The 20,274-nt window shown below is 42.3% G+C and overlaps 1 protein-coding gene and 1 long non-coding RNA gene across 3 annotated transcripts in view; one reads left to right on the forward strand and one right to left on the reverse strand.

The window, feature by feature from the left end:
* Nucleotides 1-2,175: 2,175 nt before the first annotated feature.
* LOC108544909 (uncharacterized) lies at nt 2,176-5,755 on the forward strand. Its single transcript, XR_001889978.1, has 4 exons — nt 2,176-2,294; nt 4,970-5,081; nt 5,303-5,371; nt 5,585-5,755. It is a non-coding gene; the product is annotated as an uncharacterized LOC108544909 (long non-coding RNA).
* A 2,436-nt stretch (nt 5,756-8,191) lies between these two features.
* Nucleotides 8,192-20,274, reverse strand: part of MCMDC2 (minichromosome maintenance domain containing 2) — a 48,819-nt gene continuing 36,736 nt past the window's right edge. For both annotated transcript variants that reach the window (XM_017896321.1, XM_017896320.1), the window contains one exon: nt 8,192-8,742. In XM_017896321.1, coding sequence (XP_017751810.1) covers nt 8,576-8,742 — 167 coding nt within the window. In that variant the 3' untranslated portion in view covers nt 8,192-8,575. The remainder of the gene's footprint in view (nt 8,743-20,274) is intronic.

Here is a 20,274-nt window from a genome sequence, read left to right on the forward strand (position 1 = left end):
ATTGTGGTATACTCAGATAAGGGAATACCATTCAGCAATAAAAAGGAATTAACTGTTGTAACACACAACCGCATGGATAAATCTGAAAATAATTATGCTGAGTGAAAGCAGCCAGACCAAAACACAGTGCATCCTGGCCCATCAAATTGTATGCATTAAATATGTGCAATTTTTTGTATGTCAATAATACCTCAATAACACTGTAAATAAAGTATATTCTGAATGATTTCATTTAAACAAATTATAGAAAAAGCAAGTTGATCTATAATGACAGAAAACAAGTCAGTGGTTCCCTGGTGCAGTTGAGGGGAGTGATGTGAGGGTGACTTTTGGATTAGGGAATGAAGAAATGTTTAGGGATGATGAGTATGCTGATTATCTTGAATGTGGTGATGGTTTCACAGGTGACGATTTCGCATATGTCAAAACTTCTCCAATTTTTCATTTTCAATATGTGCAGTTTTTGTATGTCAATAAAGCTATGCTAAAGAAAAGCTATTTTTGCTTTTGTAACAGAGTGGAACTGAAAATCTGTACCCATTCTTTGTCAGAATTCCTGTATCTTTCATCGTATCCTTGTAATCTTCTCTCACTTTGAATAGTAATGAGAGGTGAGCTCATGGATTCACAGCAATACCCTCACACTTTAAAGTTAAGGTTCCTCTGTATGCAGGCACTATTAGCAGCCTACGGAACAGGCATCTCCCTTCCCGTTCTGTCAGAGTCCACTTTCCCATATTATAAGCTGATAATGCCTGGACTTGTAACCCAATCAAGGCCAATGAGACCAGAAGACAAGTCTACTGTGGGCGTTCTGGGGAAGATTTTCCAACCTGGTTAAAAGAGAAACATGTGAAATGTCCCTCCTTCCCACCTTTGAATGTTGTTATATGAAGACATAGCTGGGTGCAGTGACTCACGCCTGTAACCCAGCACTTTGGGAGGCCGGGGCGGGTGAATCACTTGAGGTCAGGAGTTCAAGACCACCCTGGCCAACATGATAAAACCCCATCTCTACTAAAAGTACAAAAATTATGGCTCAAGCCTGTAATCCCAGCACTTTGGGAGGCCGAGACGGGCGGATCACGAGGTCAGGAGGTCGAGACCATCCTGGCTAACACGGTGAAACCCCATCTCTACTAAAAATACAACAAAACTAACTAGCCGGGCGTGGTGGCAGGCACCTGTAGTCCCAGCTACTCGGGAGGCTGAGGCAGGAGAATGGCATGAACCCGGGAGGCGGAGCTTGCAGTGAGCCGATATTGCGCCACTGCACTCCAGCCTGGGCGACAAAGCGAGGCTCTGTCTCAAAACAAAACAAAACAAAAGCCAAAAAAATTAAGGAGAGATGACCTATATTTAAATAATTCAATTGTTTAATCATATGCTTTCATGTGTATTCTTTCTGGCAACAAGATAATAAATCTTTCTCCTCCAGCATTAAACCCAGTGCTTTGCAGCCAGGATTCTATAATACAATGATTGAGAAAAACAGGAGTAATAAGACATGGAAATCAATAGCAAATTATAACATGTTCATAAACAAGGTAGGTAACTGCTTTACGAATGCTATATATATGTGTTTTTTTGTTTGTTTTGAGACGGAGTCTCACCTAGGCTAGAGTGCAGTGGCGTGATCCTGGCTCACTGCAACCTCCGCTGCCTGGGTTCAAGCGATTTCTCGTGCCTCAGCCTCCCGGGTAGCTGGGACTACAGGCACGCGTCACCACACTCGGCCAATTTTTTTGTAGAGATGGGGGTTTCACCATGTTGGACAGGCTGGTCTCGAACTGCCGACCTCGGGTGATCCTCCCGCCTAGGCCTCCCAAAGGGCTGGGATTACAGGCTTGAGCCACCGCGCCCGGCCTTTTAGGGTATATACTGCTCGTTTGCATCCACTGCAAACTGGTAGATTAATCATTGACAAGCTCTAGCAGAGGTATTCCTGAGCCTGGAAAGCCCCTGCGGGAAGTCACAAAGCCCCCACATAAACTTAATGTGCGGCACACGGCGTCGCCGCACGGCTCAACTAGGGAGGAGGACTGAGGTGCCGGTCTCATCTCCCCTCCGCCCCCTTCCCAGAGCCCCGGCCCTCACTCCCTCTTTTCACCAGGGGAGGGGCGGGGCCGCGTACCGGAAGAGGCGGGGCCACCGGAGTGCCTAAGAGCTGACCTCAGATGTCGCTCTTCCTTTCCCGCGCGACCGGCAAGGGAGGAAGAAGCGCGAAGAACCGTCTGTCATGCTGGTGTGGTGGCGGCGGCGGAGCCTGCGGGCCTGTAGCTGTGCTCTGCGAGGTGAGAGTGATCGCGGTCTTAGGTACTCCTCCTCTATGTGCCGGGTTCCTCCGCCATGTGGGTGCAGAGCGCGGCCCCTGTCCCTTTCCCTGGTGCAGCGGAGCGGGCGGCTGCTGCGTAGGCCAAAAGGCTACGCTCCCGGCGCCCCCAAGGCCCACGAGCTTTCCCCACAAGCCATCTGCGCAGTCGCGTTTTGTCAGTAACCACCTGGGTGGCCTAGCTGACCTTGATCCGTCAACACCGGTTCACTGTCCTCTGCTCAGAAACTGGTGAAGGGCCTTCTGACTTAAGGAGGTGCCTGCAAGGGACCGCCGCGGGGCTTCGTGCTCCACCCGGCCTTGGCCAGATCTCTCTTGTGTCCCCATCTAAGTTGTGCGTGCGGCCTTGGCGGTTTCAGGCTCTTAGTAGGCAGCTTGTTTTCCTTAAAAGGGAGCATTTTATAAATAGGAAGGTGATTATCCGTTAGTTGTCAGGACGACCCTTACTTGACCGTACTTTGTGAGTGGCTTTGAAATTGTAATAAGCGCAGTTTACTGAGTCATAACTAGTCTCGACCCATTCGTAAAACTAGTCGGTATTTGTTCCTGGACCTTCCTTCATAATACGCTCTAAAGTCAAGGCATGGAGGTCGGAGAACAACACGTGCAAGTATGGAAGGCCGTTAGGCTAAATGCCTGCTACACACGGAGATACTTGTATTTACATAGAGATGTGTATTTCTGGACATAATACAGAAGAAACCGGTCAGCAACTGGGAGGCTGGAAAAACCTGTTAGCTATTCAGAAACTTTTTTTTTTTTTTTTTTTTTTTGAGCCAGAGTCTGTTCTGTCGCCCAGGCTGGAGTGCAGTGACTGGATCTTGGCTCACTGAATCCTCCACCTCCAGGGTTCAAGCAGTTTTCTGCCTCAGCCTCCCGAGTAGCTGGGATTACAGGTGCCTGCCACCAGGCCCGGCTAATTTTTGTATTTCTAGTAGAGACAGGGTTTCACCATCTTGGCCAGGCTGGTCTTGAGCTCCTGACCTCGTGATCCACCCGGCTAGGCCTCCTAAAGTGCTGGGATTACAGGTGTGAACCACCGCGCCCGGCCATAGAAACAAATTTTAAAATTTCATCGGTGAGACTTAGTATAGGTGGTTTTTTTTTTTCTTCAAATTTGAAATGCATTGCTTCGTGCGAAATAATCGTTAACTGTCAAGAGGACGAATGTCATGGCTTATACTTGAAATATTTTTGGTATTCTTATTTTTGAGGCTTCAGTAGCTTGAATTCTGTTTTCACTGGTAAGTGCTGGGACTTCTAAAAATTTCCAAACGAAATAATTGATAAAATTGGTAGTCCAAGAAAGTTCTCAAGCATAATACAAAAGAATCCACCGATACATTTGAGAACTATGATATTACCAATACTGGAGTATCTGTTGTTTACATTCCCCTGCTTCCTATTCATAGGTACCCACCATTTGGAATTTTGTGCCCTTCAGTCTTTTGGTTTTTGTGGGGGAGGGGGTGGCGTGGATAGCTTTGGGTTTTTTTGTTGCTTTTTTGAGATGGAGTCTCGCGTACAGGCTGGAGTGCAGTGGCACGATCTCTGCAGCCTCCACCTCCCAGGTTCAAGCGATTCTCCCCAAGTAGCTGGGATTACAGGCACCCACCCTCACGCCCAGTTCATTTTTGTATTTTTAGTGGAGACGGGGTTTTGCCAGGCTAGTCTAGAACTCCCGACCTCAGGTGATCCACCCGCCCCAGCCCCCACAAAGTGCTAGGATTACAGGTGTGAGAAACCGTGTCTGGCCCATTTTTTAGGTTTTGTAAAGACAGGATTATGCATGTTGTTGTCTGCAGTTCCTGTGAATCATAATATTAAACTGAAACATTTTTGTTTCAGTTAATTTTTTTAATTACTCAAAACCAGTAATTTATATTCCTAATATTGATTGTGTGAAATATTTTCAGCATTTCAGCACATGAAAATGATTGTTTTGCAAGGTCCAACCTTGTATGTCTTAATAAATCATTTCCTATTACTGCCTGGCTCAATGATGTATTCTCCTGGGCTGCTGTATGACATGATTTTTTACCCCGGTCCATGTTCTTTGCAGTGTTTTGTTAACTTGGGACTTAATTTTACAGGCATGTGTCCAGTAAAAATGCCAACATAGGTATCCCTGCTCTAAAACTGCTAGGTTTGCTGTTTTAATGTTTTTAGGTGAAGGTCTTCACGCCAGTTTTTATACATCTAACCTGGCTCATAGCTCATCCTTGTCGAGCTGTGAGACAGAAAAGCAATGGCTGTGTACTTGCTATGACCATTGTGTCTTAAAGTCAAAACTGCCACAGTGAAGGATATCATAAAATGTTTCCACCGTTTTCCTGCCAGTGCTAATGGCTCCTGTTTCCAGTTTGGAATAAGCTAATTTGTGGAATTATTAGGTGCTAATCAGACAAACATAGTTACAGAGGTTTGGGTTTGTCAGTATTGACTATCAAAAAAGCAGAAACAGGTACTAGAATAATAGTACTCTTTTATTAAAAAGTGAGTTGGGAGTCTGAAAGGTAGGTTGCAAGTACAGTTCCTAAAGGAATGAGAGTCTCTTCTTGGACCATTCCTACATATAAGATACCAAACAAAATGCAAATAAAAATGGGAATTCGAAATGTAATATTTAATTTCCAGGTGCAAGAAAGCCTTTGCGGTGAAGGTGTATGAAGGTCATCATGACAAATGTTTTCCAAAAACTTGTAGAAGGCTGTGAAAAAACGACTAGGATCACACGTCATGTATTGAGGTACCTAAATTTAATTAATTTTAGTTATGTGATGTATTCTTGACAGATAGGTTTAATAGCTGGCACAGTGATGACTTAAATTACTTTTTGCCGTTTACCCAGCTGAGGGTGTCTTTGAAGAAATAATTTTAAGACTGAGATGCCAGTAATGTACATTGATTAATTACTGACATGTATGTAAGGCAATAATTTAATTAAGGGTGAATATTCTTTCTTTTTAGCATATAGGTTGCTGTAGATGAATGTTCTTAGCTGTCATGTTTAAAAATACTTCTGGTTCGTTGCCTCAAGTAAGTGATTTGTCAAGCAACTATATCTGCTGATAGTTCAGAAAGTATCTGATAAACTTCAAAGGGTGGGGGCCGATTCTTGTTGAAGTTGCTTTTGCATGTGGGGTATTCTCAACATTAATTTTTTGAGGGGCGACTTGTGAATATTGAGGTTATATGAGAACTTTGAGTATGGAATGATTTTCACTGTTGGTTTCTGACTTTGTTTTGGAGGTGTGGCATGCAACATTTTGGAAGGAAAATTGACGACTTGTTCAAGAAAACATGAACAGAAGCAAATGATGAAAATGAGCATTTTACTTGATGTTGATAACATCACAATAAATTATGGAGAAAAATACGTATTTGGCTGTTTTAATTGCTGAACAATAAAGTGTTTTCTTTTAAATCAATTCTAAATAGCTCCATTCTCATAGTCACTAGTCAGACCTGTTTTGAACATATTTGAAAGATTATATCATCTTGTGAATAATTAGATTATTTATGGGTGATTCTCATTGAGGCCGACAGCTGGGGAGACATTGCTTGTATCTCTAGGTTCGCTGTCTGGCTCCCCTTCAGAGTTTGCTGTTGTACCAGATGGTTGGAATCTTAAAGCTCTTTAATGCCAAATAGCAATCAAATTCCTCCTTACAGATAAAGGTTTCACCTTTTTTATTCAGTTTACTTTCATCTTTGTGAACAAAAAAGTCATCCTAATACTAGTACATGTAATAACTAAGCAATATGCTATGTTAAGAGAAATGACTGGGCAGGCCAATCTGTCTAGGACTAAATTGGCAAGAATTCTAAAGCTGAATTTATATCTGGGTGAAGGCTTAGAGCTAAATCTTTTCTCCTGTTGAGTACTAGCTTATAAGTTCCTTTCACCAAGGTTATAATTTGTATATGATAAATGGTATAAAACCTGTATAGCAACGTCTTAGTCACTTCCCTCAGTATAGACTTGGGGGGTACAAGTGCAGTTCTGTTGCATAGGTATATGAAGTAATTTGGAGTCTGAGCTTTTTGTGCAGCCATTACCTGAATGGTGTACATTGCACCCATTAATTTTTCATCCCGCACCCTACCCCCTTCTAATTCTCCAATAACCTTTAAAATACCATTGGCATCATATTTAATATTAATGAATCACCTCCCATAATTGTTTGTTTCTGAATATACACTTCTACTCTTTAGGCACTGAAATAAAAGACTAGTAAATGCAACCTTTGTAATGAGAAACTTAAACATTTAAAATTTTTTGTGGCAAAGTAACTATCTTTGAGACTGAGGTTGGGTTTTTTGAGCTGGGGAGATTAAGGTGGCAGTGAGTTATGATTGCATCAGTACACTACAGTTTGGGTGACAGCTACATATAAATATGTATATATAAATATAGAGAAGTAAATAAAAGCCATCTTTGTGCCATGCATGGTGGCTCACTCCTGTAATCCCAACACTTTGGGAAGCTGAGGTACAGAGATGGGAGGATAACTTGAGACCAGCCTGAGAAACATGGCGAAATCCCATCTCTACAAAAAAACACAAAAGTTAGCCGAGGGTGGTAGCATGTCCCTGTAGTCCCAGCTACTCGGAGGGCTAAGGTGGGAGAATTGCTAGCAAGGTCAAGGCTGCAGGGAGCTGAGATGGTGCCACTGCCCTCCAAACTGGGTGACAGCCCCTGTCTCAAAAAAAATTAAAAACGTTTTAAACTTTCCAATAGTAAAAGGATCCTAGTTTCATAAAATAGGAATGTGTTTTGCCTTCACCCCATAGAGAGCCAGACATGTTTGAAATGTAGTATTTGAGAAGCACAAAATAAACGTCTTAACATTATAGAACTGTAATGTGTAAATATTTTGCTGAAGACTACCTTTGTCACCAGGTGTGTTGGCTCATACCTGTAATCCCAGCACTTTGGGAGGCCAAGGCAGGCAGATCACCTGAGGTCGGGAGTTCGAGACCAGCCTGGCCAACATGGTGAAACCCTGTCTCTACTAAAAAGACAAAAATTAGCCGGTCATGGTGGAGTGCACCTGTAATCCCAGCTACTTGGGAGACTGAGGCAGGAGAATCGCTTGAACCTGGGAGGTGGAGGTTGCAGTGAGCCAAGATCGTGCCACTGCACTCCAGCCTGGGTGACAGAGCAAGACCCTGTCTCAGAAAACAAAAATACTACCTTTGGCTTCTGAAAACTAATACTGTTATCTCGCTGCTACTAGTAGGTATTCAATAATACTGAACAACTTCCTCTGGGTCCTGTGGAGAATGAGAGGTCCAGCTGTATAGTTAAAGCATCTCTGTTAAGGGACCAATTTTGAAAGAATTGATGCATGGTAGCATCTTGGTTAATAAAGTGGCAATTTGGTAATGACATTTTGCTTTTCTGTGAATAGAACTGATCTTTTACTAAAGTTATGGAAACTGAACTAAAAAGGATTTGTAAATTTTACAAGGTAGATTTGTTTTCTCATGATGCCCCTATCTTCAGAGCAGATATCTTCCCTCCAAAAATGAGGACTAGATTTGCAAGTTGGTTTCTTTGCCTTTTGGAACCTTTCTTGTAACCAGTTAGGGTTAGAGAGCCACTTTATAAGTTAATGGCTCCTTGATTCCGTGTAAAGTATTTTTTTCATTTAACCTGGCATATACATGAAAACTTCCAAGGCTTTTCCTGATTCCAGATTTAGGGCTTCTAAAACAGTATGTAATGGGCATGCTAGTAATAAAGCATGAAAAAGGCCTTACATTTGAAACTTGGGGTTATATAAAATATTTAGTCATGAGTTTAGCAAGTTCACTAGTGAAGAAAAATGTTTTAATTTGTAGGTAAAGAGTTATTGTGACAGTAGAGTGAACTACATAAAGGTTGACATTTTACACACTGCTTAAATTGCAACATTCTTTACATTTTTATCTGTTCACCACTGGTATTCTGGGCTAACCAGTTTTTCTTTATAGTATTCTCCTTGACAACTTTATCACTTTAAATTGTCCACATTGTTCTAAGTTTTAAAATTCTGTTGGTTTTAGAGGTTTGGATTAGTATTTATCACATTAGCAATTAGTTTTGAGGGGACTATATTTTATATTTTTAAAAATAGTATTGTAATATATTCCTGTACAAAGTATTATCAAAGCATTACTTCAAAGTCACTCTCAAAATACTCACACTTTTTCTTCACTGCTTAAGTAGGAATGAACAAAAATTCCTCAAATTGTTTATTCATCACTAGAGAAAATAGTTGTCCCAGGTCCATATGTGGCAATAAATTGTTCCAGCTGTTGTTGGCACTGAGTTAGATAGAGATCCCTTTGCTCTAAGTATTCTTCATTATACAGTTCAAATGGAAATATTGCATTCGGAGCAACACAAAATACAGTGGCCCCTAAATGAAGAAGATAATAGAGTGTAAATGACAAATACTGCTTAAAATGACAAATATGAAATCACATTTTCAACCAAAATATTTTATTGGAATCATAAAAATTAAGCCCAAGCCCATGTGGTTCTGTGAAAAATAAAAGTTAAAAAATTAAGTTTTGACCTATTCAGAAGAGTATTTCAATAATCATTATTGAACTCTGACTCTTGTTTTCTGAAACCCAGAAAGCAGGTTCAGTAAATGCACAAACATTGGTACCAGGGCCAATGGAAGAAGTATGTTGATGTTTATAAAGTTTAGAACTAGAAATTTGTCTTCTGAAATAGTCATTATAGTTTTGAAGCTGACTACTGATGTGAGGAGGTGACAGGAGTAGGGAGAAAAGGTACTGGAAAGTAGGGAAACACAAATCTTTATTTGATACATGTTAAGTGGATGATCAAAGATAAAGACATTGTAGTACATTTCTCAGTTGTTTAACCCATTCACATAAAGGCAGACAACATAAATCTATGGAAGGGTTTCAAGACCATTCTAGGGGAAAGGACAGACTCACTTTGGATTTGGCAATGATTTCCTGAATGTGACATCAAAAGTACAGGCACCAAAAGAAAATATACATAAATGGGACCACATCAAAATTTAAAACTGCGTAAAACAATACAACCAACAGTGAAAAGACAACCAATGGAATGGGAGAAAATACTTGCAAATCATATCTCTGATAAAGGGGTCTATAAATCCACCGTAAGAAAATAATCATTAAAAAATAGGCGGAGAACTAAAGTCATTTCTCTAAAGAAAAACAAACGACCAATAAGCACATGAGAAAGATGTTCAACATCACTAATCATTACAAAAATACATATCAAAACTACGATGAGTTACCACCTCACACCCACAAAGATTTATTATAAAAATAAAAAACAAAATGACAGGTGTTGGAGAGGATGTGGAGAAATTAGAAGCTTTGTGCACTGTTGGGAATGGAAAATGGTGCACCCACTGTGGAAAACAGGATGGCGGCATCAAAAAGAGTAAACAATTACTGTATGATACAGCAATTTCACTTCTGGGTATATACCCAAAAGAATTGAAAGCAGGGTCTTAAAGAGATATTAGCACACCCACGTTCATAGCAGTGTAATTCACAATAGCCAAAGGTGGAAGCAACAGAAATGTCCATTGACCGGTGAATGGATAAACAAAACATTGTATTTACATACAATAGGATATTATTCAGCCTTATAAAGGAAGGAAATTCTAATACATGTACAATATGGATGAACCTTGAGAACATTATGCTAAGTGAAATAAGCCAGTCATGAAAGGACAAATGTATTATTCCACTTATATGAGGTACCTAGAATAGTCAAATTCATAGAGGCAGTAGAGTGATGGTTCCCAGGAGGAGTAGAGGAGGAAATGAGGAGTTATTGTTTAATGGGTACGCAGTTTCAGTTTGGGAAGATGAAAAAGCTCTGGAGACGAACAGTGGTGATGGTTGCACAACAGTGTGAATGTGAATGTACTTAACACACTGAACTGAACATTTTAAAATAGTTAAAATAAGTAGATTTTATGTATATTTTACTTCAATTTAAAAATTGACCATGAGGAGATAAGCTCTTCTCTTTTGTTCATTAATTCATTGAACAAGTACTTAATGTGACAGGCCAAGAGTACAGTCTAGCAACTGTGCCAGGCAGTGCCCACCTTCCTAGAGCCTCATAAGAACAGCCTCAGACTTCTGACCGCTTCCTTTCCTACCTGACCTTCTCTGAAAGCTTACTATCCCTTAAGAACACTGCTTTCCTTGTGCCTCTCCAAAATGAAGCTATTTTTTCCCAAACATCCCATATACACAGTGTCACAAGACATAATCAGAGCCTAGCTTGCTGCCCCTCTGCTGCTTCCAGACCATTCTTGCCCATGCTTCCCTTTTGGTAAAAATCCTTTCTCCTTTGATGCTCAGTGCCACCTGGTTTTACTGTCCTTCTCCTTCTATAGTCAACCAGCAGCTCTCAGCACTTTGCTCAAAATCTTCCTTTCTTCCCTAATACCTGACATTCAGTGATTTTCATGTGGATGACCCATTTAACTCCCTTGCGATGTCCCACCTTTCCCTTCCGCCTCAGCCATACATCCCACAGTCACAGGAAACTAATATCACCAGAAACTTACTTCAAAACCTTGAGTTCCCACTCACTTCAAAACCACAACCCACTCCCCTACTCTACCTCCTGTGCTTCCAGTTCACTTGCTCAAATGTTTCAGGTCTACTTCAGAGACCTCCAATCTGCTTTCTCTAATTCACTTTCTTCGTTAACCAGCTTAAAAGTCCCTCCCTTTAGTCAGTCCCCCCACTCCTTTGCCCCTCAGCACCACTCTGCCACACTCACTTATCAAAACCTCAACTCTGCACGAACCCAACCATTCACCTTGTGCTGGCACGAAGGCTGCTAGGCAGAAAATCACACAACTGGCATTTCTTCTTTTCCCTTTAAGTGAATCACAGTAACTCTAAAGGATCACCTGCCTGGCAAGCCTGCTGAGTTTCCCTCAGACACTTCTCTTGTAGCCCCAACAATGACTATTATATTCCATTCTTTCCTCCTCAAACCTTTCATTTTCAGCTGATAACATCAAGTAAAGTATATGGCCAAACTTACAAACCTACCTGGTTCTGTATCTGTTTTCTTCCCATCTGTAAAATGATTAAGTGACCCATCTATCAGAGGCCGATACATGTACCCTGGATCCTATCCCCTCTCACCCTTTGTGTACTTCACTCGTTGATCTTCCTGTCTTTCTGTAGTGTTACCAGCTTACTCTCTACTGCACATGATACGATTTTATACCTTCTATCTTAAAAAAAAAAAAAAAAAATTCCTTCCTGAACCACACATCCTTCTCCAGTGATTCCCTCATTTTTTTCCTCATCTTCATAGTTTGTCTATGTGTGCTGTCTCCGTAGCCTCATCTCCATTCCCACGCCACTGAAATAGCTCTGATCATGGCTACCTACAACCTTTAGGTTACCAAACTGAATCTCACTCAAACTCTCAGTAGCATGTGATTCAGTTGACCACTCTGCCCCTTTCTGGAAAAACTCTCATTTCTTAGAAAATCACACAACACTTGATTTTCTTTCTATATTCTAGCTACTGCTCCTAAGCCTCCTTTGTTAGTTCCTCCTCCACAACCCCGTATAAATACTGGAATCTTCAAGGGCATTCCTGGGGTTCCCACTAGTCTCTATTTAGGCGATTTCATCCATTCCTTGGCTTTGAGTACCATCTCTATGCTGGTGATTCCTAAATTATATTCCTAGGTTAGAACTTTTTTCTAAGCTCCAGATGCTTTTATCTCTGTATTGATATATCTGTAGGATATCTCCTTTAAAAAAAAAAAAAGCTATATATATACTCTTTTCCTCCACTGCTTAAGTAGGAATGAACAAAAATTCATATATATAACTTTTTTTTTTTTTTTTTTTTTGATTGGGGTTTTGCTCTGTCCCCCCGGCTGGGGTGCCTGGGGTTATCTTGGCTCACTGCAACCTCTACCTCCCGGGTTCAAGCAATTCTCCTGCCTCAGGCTCCCGAGTAGTTGGGATTACAGACGCCTGCCACCACGCCCAGCTACTTGTCTTTATTTATTTATTTATTTATTTTGTTGAGACGGAGTCTCACTCTGTCACCCAGGCTGGAGTGCAGTGGCCGGATCTCAGCTCACTGCAAGCTCCGCCTTCCGGGTTTATGCCATTTTCCTGCCTCAGCCTCCCAAGTAGCTGGGACTACAGGCGCCCGCCACCTCGCCTGGCTAGTTTTTCGTATTTTTTAAGTAGAGACGTGCCTCGGCCTCCCAAAGTGCTGGGATTACAGGCATGAGCCACTGCACCCAGCCCGATCTAATCATTTATGATCATATTTGTGGGTATTTTGTAATATATTCTAATCTATTTTAGTTATTTTCTTCTGAATTTTTTTCAATATTTTGGTATAAAGTGTGCCTGTTCTTGTCTTTATTTATTTATTTATTTATTTTGTTGAGACGGCGTCTCACTCTGTCACCCAGGCTGGAGGCATTGGCCGGCTCTCAGCTCACTGGAAGCTCCGCCTTCCGGGTTTATGCCATTTTCCTGCCTCAGCCTCCCAAGTAGCTGGGACTACAGGCGCCCGCCACCTCGCCTGGCTAGTTTTCGTATTTTTTAAGTAGAGACGGGGTTTCACCGTGTTAGCCAGGATGGTCTCGATCTCCTGACCTCGTGATCCGCCCGTCTTGGCCTCCCAAAGTGCTGGGATTACAGGCTTGAGCCACCGAGCCCGGCCTACTTGTCTTTTTAGTAGAGACAGGGTTTCACCATGTTGGCCAGGCTGGTCTTGAACTCCTGACCTTGTGATCCGCCCACCTCGGCCTCCCAAAGTGCTGGCGTGAGCCACCGCTCCTGGCCATTTATTATTTTTTTAAAATTAAGGTCTTGTTATGTTGCCCAGGCTGGTTTCAAACTCTTGGGCTCAAGCAATCCTTTCGCTTTGGCCTCCCAAAGTGCTGAGATTACAGATATGAGCCACTGTGCTCAGCCTATAGAATATCTCAAAGTTATATCTATAATTTGATTTTTCTCCCAGCTCTTTTTCTTTCATTCTCCCCAGATTTGGTAATTGGCATGATTATCCACCCAACTGCTCAAGGCAGAAACATGGGAGTTTTCCTTAATTACTCCCTCTCCTCCCTTCCCCTACCCCCAACTCTTAAATCTAGTTCATGAGCACGACCTATTGGTTTTTGCATCTAATGTGTATCTCTAATTCACTAATTTCTTTTCATTTCTACTGACTCTACCTAGTCGAATCTCTCATTATCAACTAACTGGACTACAACAACTAGTCTCCCACTTTCTGCTCTTAACCATTCTCCATACCATTCTCCATACCTTTTATGTACATTGGGAAAACAAATAATTGACATGGCTTGCTTTATTGTGATACTCACTTTTTTGTGGAACTGAACCACTTTTTTGATCTGGAACTGAACTTGCAATATCTCTGAGGTATGGCTGTATATATTAAAACTGTAAAGGTAATTTGAGGTTAATTATAATTTGAGGATTGTATTAAAATTATAGTGTGTTATATGTTCTCATAATATGCCTCATAATTATCACTATTTGAACTAAATATTCATGATCTTTTTTCCAATCTGTGAGTCAATAAATATTTATTGAATGATCACTAGGTGCTAGGCCACATTTTTGTTATCCAGTCTATCATTGATGGCCTTTAGGATGATGCTGTTTGCTAGCATATTTACCCACAGTGGAACTTCTTTCAAAATTGCAGGCAATCCTCTCAAACACTGCCACTGCTTTATCAACTAAGTTTGTGGACTATTCTAAATCCTTTGTTGTCATTTCAACAATGTTCACAGAATCTTCCCCAGGAATAGATTCCATCTCAAGAAACCACTTTCTTTACATCCATAAGAAGCAACTTTTCATCCGTTCATGTTTGATTATCAGTCTACAGCAATTAAGTCACATCTTCAGGCTCCACTTCTAATTCTAGTTCTCTTGCTGTTTCCGCCACATTTGCAGTTACTTCCTCCACTGAAGTCTTGAACCCCTTAAAGTCAGCCAGGAGGGCTGGAATCAACTTCTTCCAAACTCCTGTTAATGTAGATATTTTAACCTCCTCCCATAAATCATGAATGTTCTTAATCGCATCTAGAATGGCAAATCTTTTCCAGAAGGTTTTCAATGACTTTGCCCAGCTCCATCAGAGGAATCGTGGCAGTGATGGACATAACAAGGCTTGAATGTTGAAATTACTTCTTTATCCAGGGGCTGCAGAATGCATGTTAGCAGGCATAATAACAACATTCATGTCCTTGTACATCTCCATTAGAGCTCTTGGGAGACCAGGTGGATTGTCAATGAGCAGCAATCTTTTGAAGGGAATCCTTTTTTTTTTTTTTTCCTTGAGACGGAGTCTCGCCCAGTCACCCAGGCTGGAGTGCAATGGTACGATCTTGGCTCACTGCAACCCCTGCCTCCCGGGTTCCAGCAATTCTCTGCCTCAGCCTCCCGAGTAGCTGGGATTACAGGTGCCTGCCAGCACACCCAGCTAATTTTTGTATTTTTAGTAGAGACAGGGTTTCACCATCTTGGCCAGGCTGGTCTTGAACTCCTGACCTTGTGATCCACCTGCCTCGGCCTCCCAAAGTGCTGGGACTACAGGCATGAGCCACCGCACCCAGCCCTGGGAATCCTTTTTTTCTGAGCAGTAGATCTTCACAGTGGGCTTCAAATATTCAATAAACTATGCAGTAAACAGAAGTGCTGTCATCCTGGCCTTGTTGTTCCCTTTCTAGAGTACAGGCAGAGCATGATTAGCATAATTCTTTAATGGCCCTAAAATTTTCAGACTAGTATATGGATATTGGCTTTGACTTAAAGTCAGCAGCTGTATTAGCTCCTACCAAGGGAGTTAGCCTGTCCTTTGAACCGCTGAAGCCAGGCATTGAAGTCTCCTTTCTAGCTATGAAAGTCCTAGATGGCATCTTCTTCTAATAGAAGGCTGTTTTGTCTATATGGAAAATCTGTTGTTTAGTGTAGCCACCTTCATCATCATCTTAGCTAGATTTCCTGGGTAACTTGCTGCAGCTTCTCCATCAACACTTGCTGCTTCATGTTGTACTTTTATGTTATAGAGATGGTAGCTTTCCCTCAGCCTCATGAACCAACCTCTGGTAGCTTTTGACTTTTCTTCTGCAGCTGCCTTACCTCTCTGAACCTTCATAGAATTGAAGAGACTTAAGGCCTTGCTCTGGATTAGGGTTTGGCTTAAGGGAATGTTGTGGTTGGTTTGATCCATTCAGACCACTAAAGCTTTCTCCATATCAGCAGTAAGGCTGTTTTGCTTTCTTATCGTTTGTGTGTTCACTGGAGTGGCACTTTAAATTTCAAGAAGTTTTTTGTTTGTTTGTTTTGAGATGGGGTCTCCCTCTGTCACCCAGGTTGGAGTGCAGTGGCATGATCTTGGCTCACTGCAACCTCCGCCTCCTAGCGAGACTCTGTCTAAAAAAAAATTGAAAAAAAAATTCAATATACCTAACTGAAATTCATTATGAAAAGAAAAGTAACTAAAAGTGAAAAAAATCTTCACATGGTTTTTTCTCCCTCCCTCCCTCCCAAAATAATAAATGCTGTTTATTTATTTATTTATTGAAACAGTCTTACTCTGTTTCCCAGGCTGGAGTGCAGTGGCACCATTTCAGCTCACTGAAACCTCTGCCTCCTGGGTTCAAGTGGTTCTCCTGCCTCAGCCTCCTGATAGCTGGGATTATAGGCAACTGGGAACAGGCCCAGCTAATTTTTGTATTTTTAGTAGAGATGGAGTTTCACCAAGTTGGCCAGGCTTGTCTTGAACTCCTGATCTCAGGTGATCCACCTGCCTCGGACCCCCAAAGTTGTAGGATTATAGACGTGAACCACCATGCTCAGCCTCCCTCAGTAAATACTTCAAGAAAGTCTTGACAAAATAGTCACTGTATTAGTCCATTTTCATACTGCTATAAAGAACTGCCCAAAACTAGATAATTTATAAAGGAAAGGGGTTTAATTGACTCACAGTTCAGCATGGCTGAGGAGGCCTCAGGAAACTTACAATCATGGTAGAAGGTGAAGGGGAAGCAAGACATCTTCTTCACAGGGTGACAGGAAGGAGAAGTGCCAAGCAAAGGGGAGAGAGCCCCTTATGAAACCATCAGATCTCATGAGAACTCACTCACTATCACAAGAACACCACCCCCATGATTCAGTTACCTTCATTTGGTCTCTCCCTTGACATGTGGGGATTATGGGGATTACAGTTCAAGATGAAGTCTGGGTGAGGACACAAAGCCTAACCATATCAGTCCACCCTGACCCCTCCCAAATCTCATGTCCCTTTCACATTTCAAATCCAATCAGTCCCCCAGAGTTTTGTTTTGTTTGAGACGGAGTCTCGCTCTGTCGCCCAGGCTGGAGTGCAGTGGCCGGATCTCAGCTCACTGCAAGCTCCGCCTCCTGGGTTTACGCCATTCTCCTGCCTCAGCCTCCTGAGTAGCTGGGACTACAGGCACCCGCCACCACGCCCGGCTAGTTTTTTTGTGTTTTTTTAGTAGAGACGGGGTTTCACCGTGTTAGCCAGGATGTTCTTGATCTCCTGACCTCGTGATCCGCCCGTCTGGGCCTCCCAAAGTGCTGGGATTACAGGCTTGAGCCACTGCGCCCGGCCAGTCCCCCAGAGTTTTAATTCATTCTAGCATTAACCCAAAAGTCCAAGTCCAAAGTCTCATCTGAGACAAGGCAAGTCCTTTTCACCTATGAGCTTCTAAAATCCAAAGCAAGTTAGTTACTTCCTAAATACCATAGGAGTACAGGCATTGGGTAAATACACCTGTTCTAAATAGAAGAAATTGGCCAAAATGAAGGGGCTACAAGCCCCATGCAAGTCCAAAATCCAGTGAGGCAGTCATTTTATTTTATTTTATTTTTTGAGATGGAGTTTTGCTCTTGTTGGCCAAGCTGGTGTGCAATGGCATGATCTCATCTCACTGCAACCTCCATCTCCTGGGTTCAAGCAATTCTCTAGCCTCAGCCTACCAAGTAGCTGGGATTATTGGTGCCTGCCACCATGCCCAGCTAATTTTGTATTTTTAGTAGAGACAGGGTTTCACCATGTTGGCCACACTGGTCTCCAACTCCTGACCTCAGGTGATCCATACGCCTTGGCCTCCCAGAGTACTGGGACTGCAGGTGGTAGCCACTGTGCCTGGCTAACTTAAAGTTGCAAAATGATCTCCTTTGACTCCATGTGTCACATCCAGGACATGCTGATGTAAGAGAGGGGCTCCCACAGCTTTGGGCAGCTCTGCCCCTGTGACTTTGTAGGGTACAGCCCCTCTCCCCACTGTTTTCACAGGCTGGTGCTGAGTGTCTGCAGCTTTTCTAGGTAACAGTACAAGCTGTTAGTGAATCCACCATTCTGGGGTCTGGAGGACAGAGGCCCTCTTCTCACAGCTACACTAGGGAGTACCCAGTGGGGACTCTGTGTGTTGGGGGTCCAACCCCACATTTCCCTTCCTCACTGCCCTAGCAGAGGTAATCCATGAGGGCTACACTCCTACAGCAAACTTCTGCAGGGACATCCACACATTTCCATACATTGTCTGAAATCTAGGCAGAAGTTCCCAAATCTCAATTCTTGACTTCTGTGCAACTGCTGGCCCAACACCACGTGTAAGCCACCAAGGTTTGGGGCTTGCACCCTCTGAAGCAACAGCCTGAGCTATACGTTAGCCCCTTTGAGCCAAGGCTGGGATGCAGGGCACCAAGTCCTGATATTCACAAAGCAGCAAGGCCCTGCGCCTGGCCCACAAAACCGTTTTTCCTCCTAGGCCTCTGGGCCTGTGAGGGGAGGGGCTGCTACGAAGACCTCTGATATGCCCGGGAGACATTTTCCCCATTGTCTTGGTAATTAACATTTGACTTCTCGTTACTTATGCAAATGTCTGCAGCCTGCTTGAATTTATCTCCAGAAAATGAGTTTTTGCCTTTTTACTGCATAATCAGGCTGCAAATTTTCCAAACTTCAATGTTCTGCTTCCCATAAGTTCCAATTTCTGATTATGTCTCTCAAGTTCAAAGTTCCACAGATCTCTAGGGCAGAAGCAAAATGGCACCAGTCTCTCTCTTTGTAGAGCACAGCAAGAGTCACCTTTATTCCAGTTCTGAGCAAGTTCCTAATCTCCACCTGAGACCACCTCAGCCTGGACTTCATTGTCCACATCACTATCAGCATTTGGTCAACAAGTCTCTAGGAAGTTCCAACTTTCCCACATCCTCCTATCTGCTTCTGAGTCCTCCAAACTGTTCCAACCTCTGCCTGTTGTCCAGTTCCAAAGTCACTTCCACATTTTTGGGTATCTTTATAGCGGCACCCCACTCTCTGCAGTACCAATTTATTGTATTAGTCTATTTTCATACTGCTATAAAGAACTGTCTAAGACTGGGTAATTTATAAAGGAAAGAGGTTTAATTAGCTCACAGTTCAGCATGGCTGGGGAGGCCTCAGGAAACTTGCAATCATGGCAGAAGGTGACAGGGAAGCAAGGCACCTTCTTTCAAGGCAGCAGGAAGGAGAACTGCCAAGTGAAGGGGGAAGAGCCCTTATAAAACCATCAGATTTGTGAGAACTCACTATCATGAGAACAGCATAGGGGAAACCACCCCCATGATTCAGTTACCTCCACCTGGTCTCTCTTTTGACATTTGGGGATTATGGGAATTTCAATTCAAGATGAGATTTGGATGGGGATGCAAAGCCTAACTGTATCAGTCATGAAGTTAAAATATTCAGCCATATGGCTGGGCGTGGTAGCTCACACCTGTAATCTCAGCACTTTGGGAGGCCAAGGAAGGCGGATCACTTGAGGTCTTGACAGTTTGAGACCAGCCTGGCTAACATGGCAAAACCCCATTTCTACTAAAAATACAAAAATTAGCTGGGCATGGTGGTGCATGCTTGTAATTCCAGCTACTCAGGAGGCTGAGGCAGGAGAATCACTTGAACCCAGGAGATGGTGGTTGCAGTGAGCCAAGATTGTGCCACTGCACTCTAGCCTGGGTGATGGAGTGAGACTGTCTCAAAAATAAATACATACATACATACATACATACATACATACATACATAGATACTCAGTCATATTCTATCATAGGAGTCCTTAATATAATAATACTGTAATTCTTCAATTCAAAGACATATACTTTCATCTTATTACTGTACTACAGTTGTATCTTAACAATTGATGGCATGGCATGGTAAAATTGGCAGAATTTTTTCTTTACTTCACACAGAATAATGTGTCCTAGATTTAATGAAATGTGGTCTTAAACATAGAATAGGAAAAGCATGTAAAGATAAAGCAAATTGATAATCTTCAACAAACCTGACAAAAAACAAGCAATGGGGAAAGGATTCCCTATTTAGCAAATGGTACTGGGAAAAGTGGCTAGCCATATGCAGAAAACAGAAACAAGATCCCTTCCTTACATCTTTTTCTTTTTAATTTTGATAAAGTTCAATGTATTAATTTTTTTTTATATACTTTAAGTTCTAGGGTACATGTGCACAATGTGCAGGTTTGTTACATATGTATACATGTGCCATGTTGGTGGCTGCACACATTAACTCGTCATTTACATTAGGTATATCTCCTAATGCTATCCCTCCCCGCTCCCCCCACCCCACGACAGGCCCCAGTGTGTGATGTTCCCCTTCCTGTGTCCAAGTGTTCTCATTGTTCAATTCCCACCTATGAGTGAGAACATGCAGTGTTTGCTTCTCTGTTCTTGCGATAGTTTGCTGAGAATGATGGTTTCCAGCTGCATCCATGTCCCTACAAAGGACATGAACTCATCCTTTTTTATGGCTGCATAGTATTCAATGGTGTGCATATGCCACATTTTCTTAATCCAGTCTGTCAC

Source organism: Rhinopithecus bieti, unplaced genomic scaffold, assembly GCF_001698545.2.
Source record: "Rhinopithecus bieti isolate Rb0 unplaced genomic scaffold, ASM169854v2 scaffold_27306, whole genome shotgun sequence".
Lineage (NCBI taxonomy): Eukaryota > Metazoa > Chordata > Mammalia > Primates > Cercopithecidae > Rhinopithecus > Rhinopithecus bieti.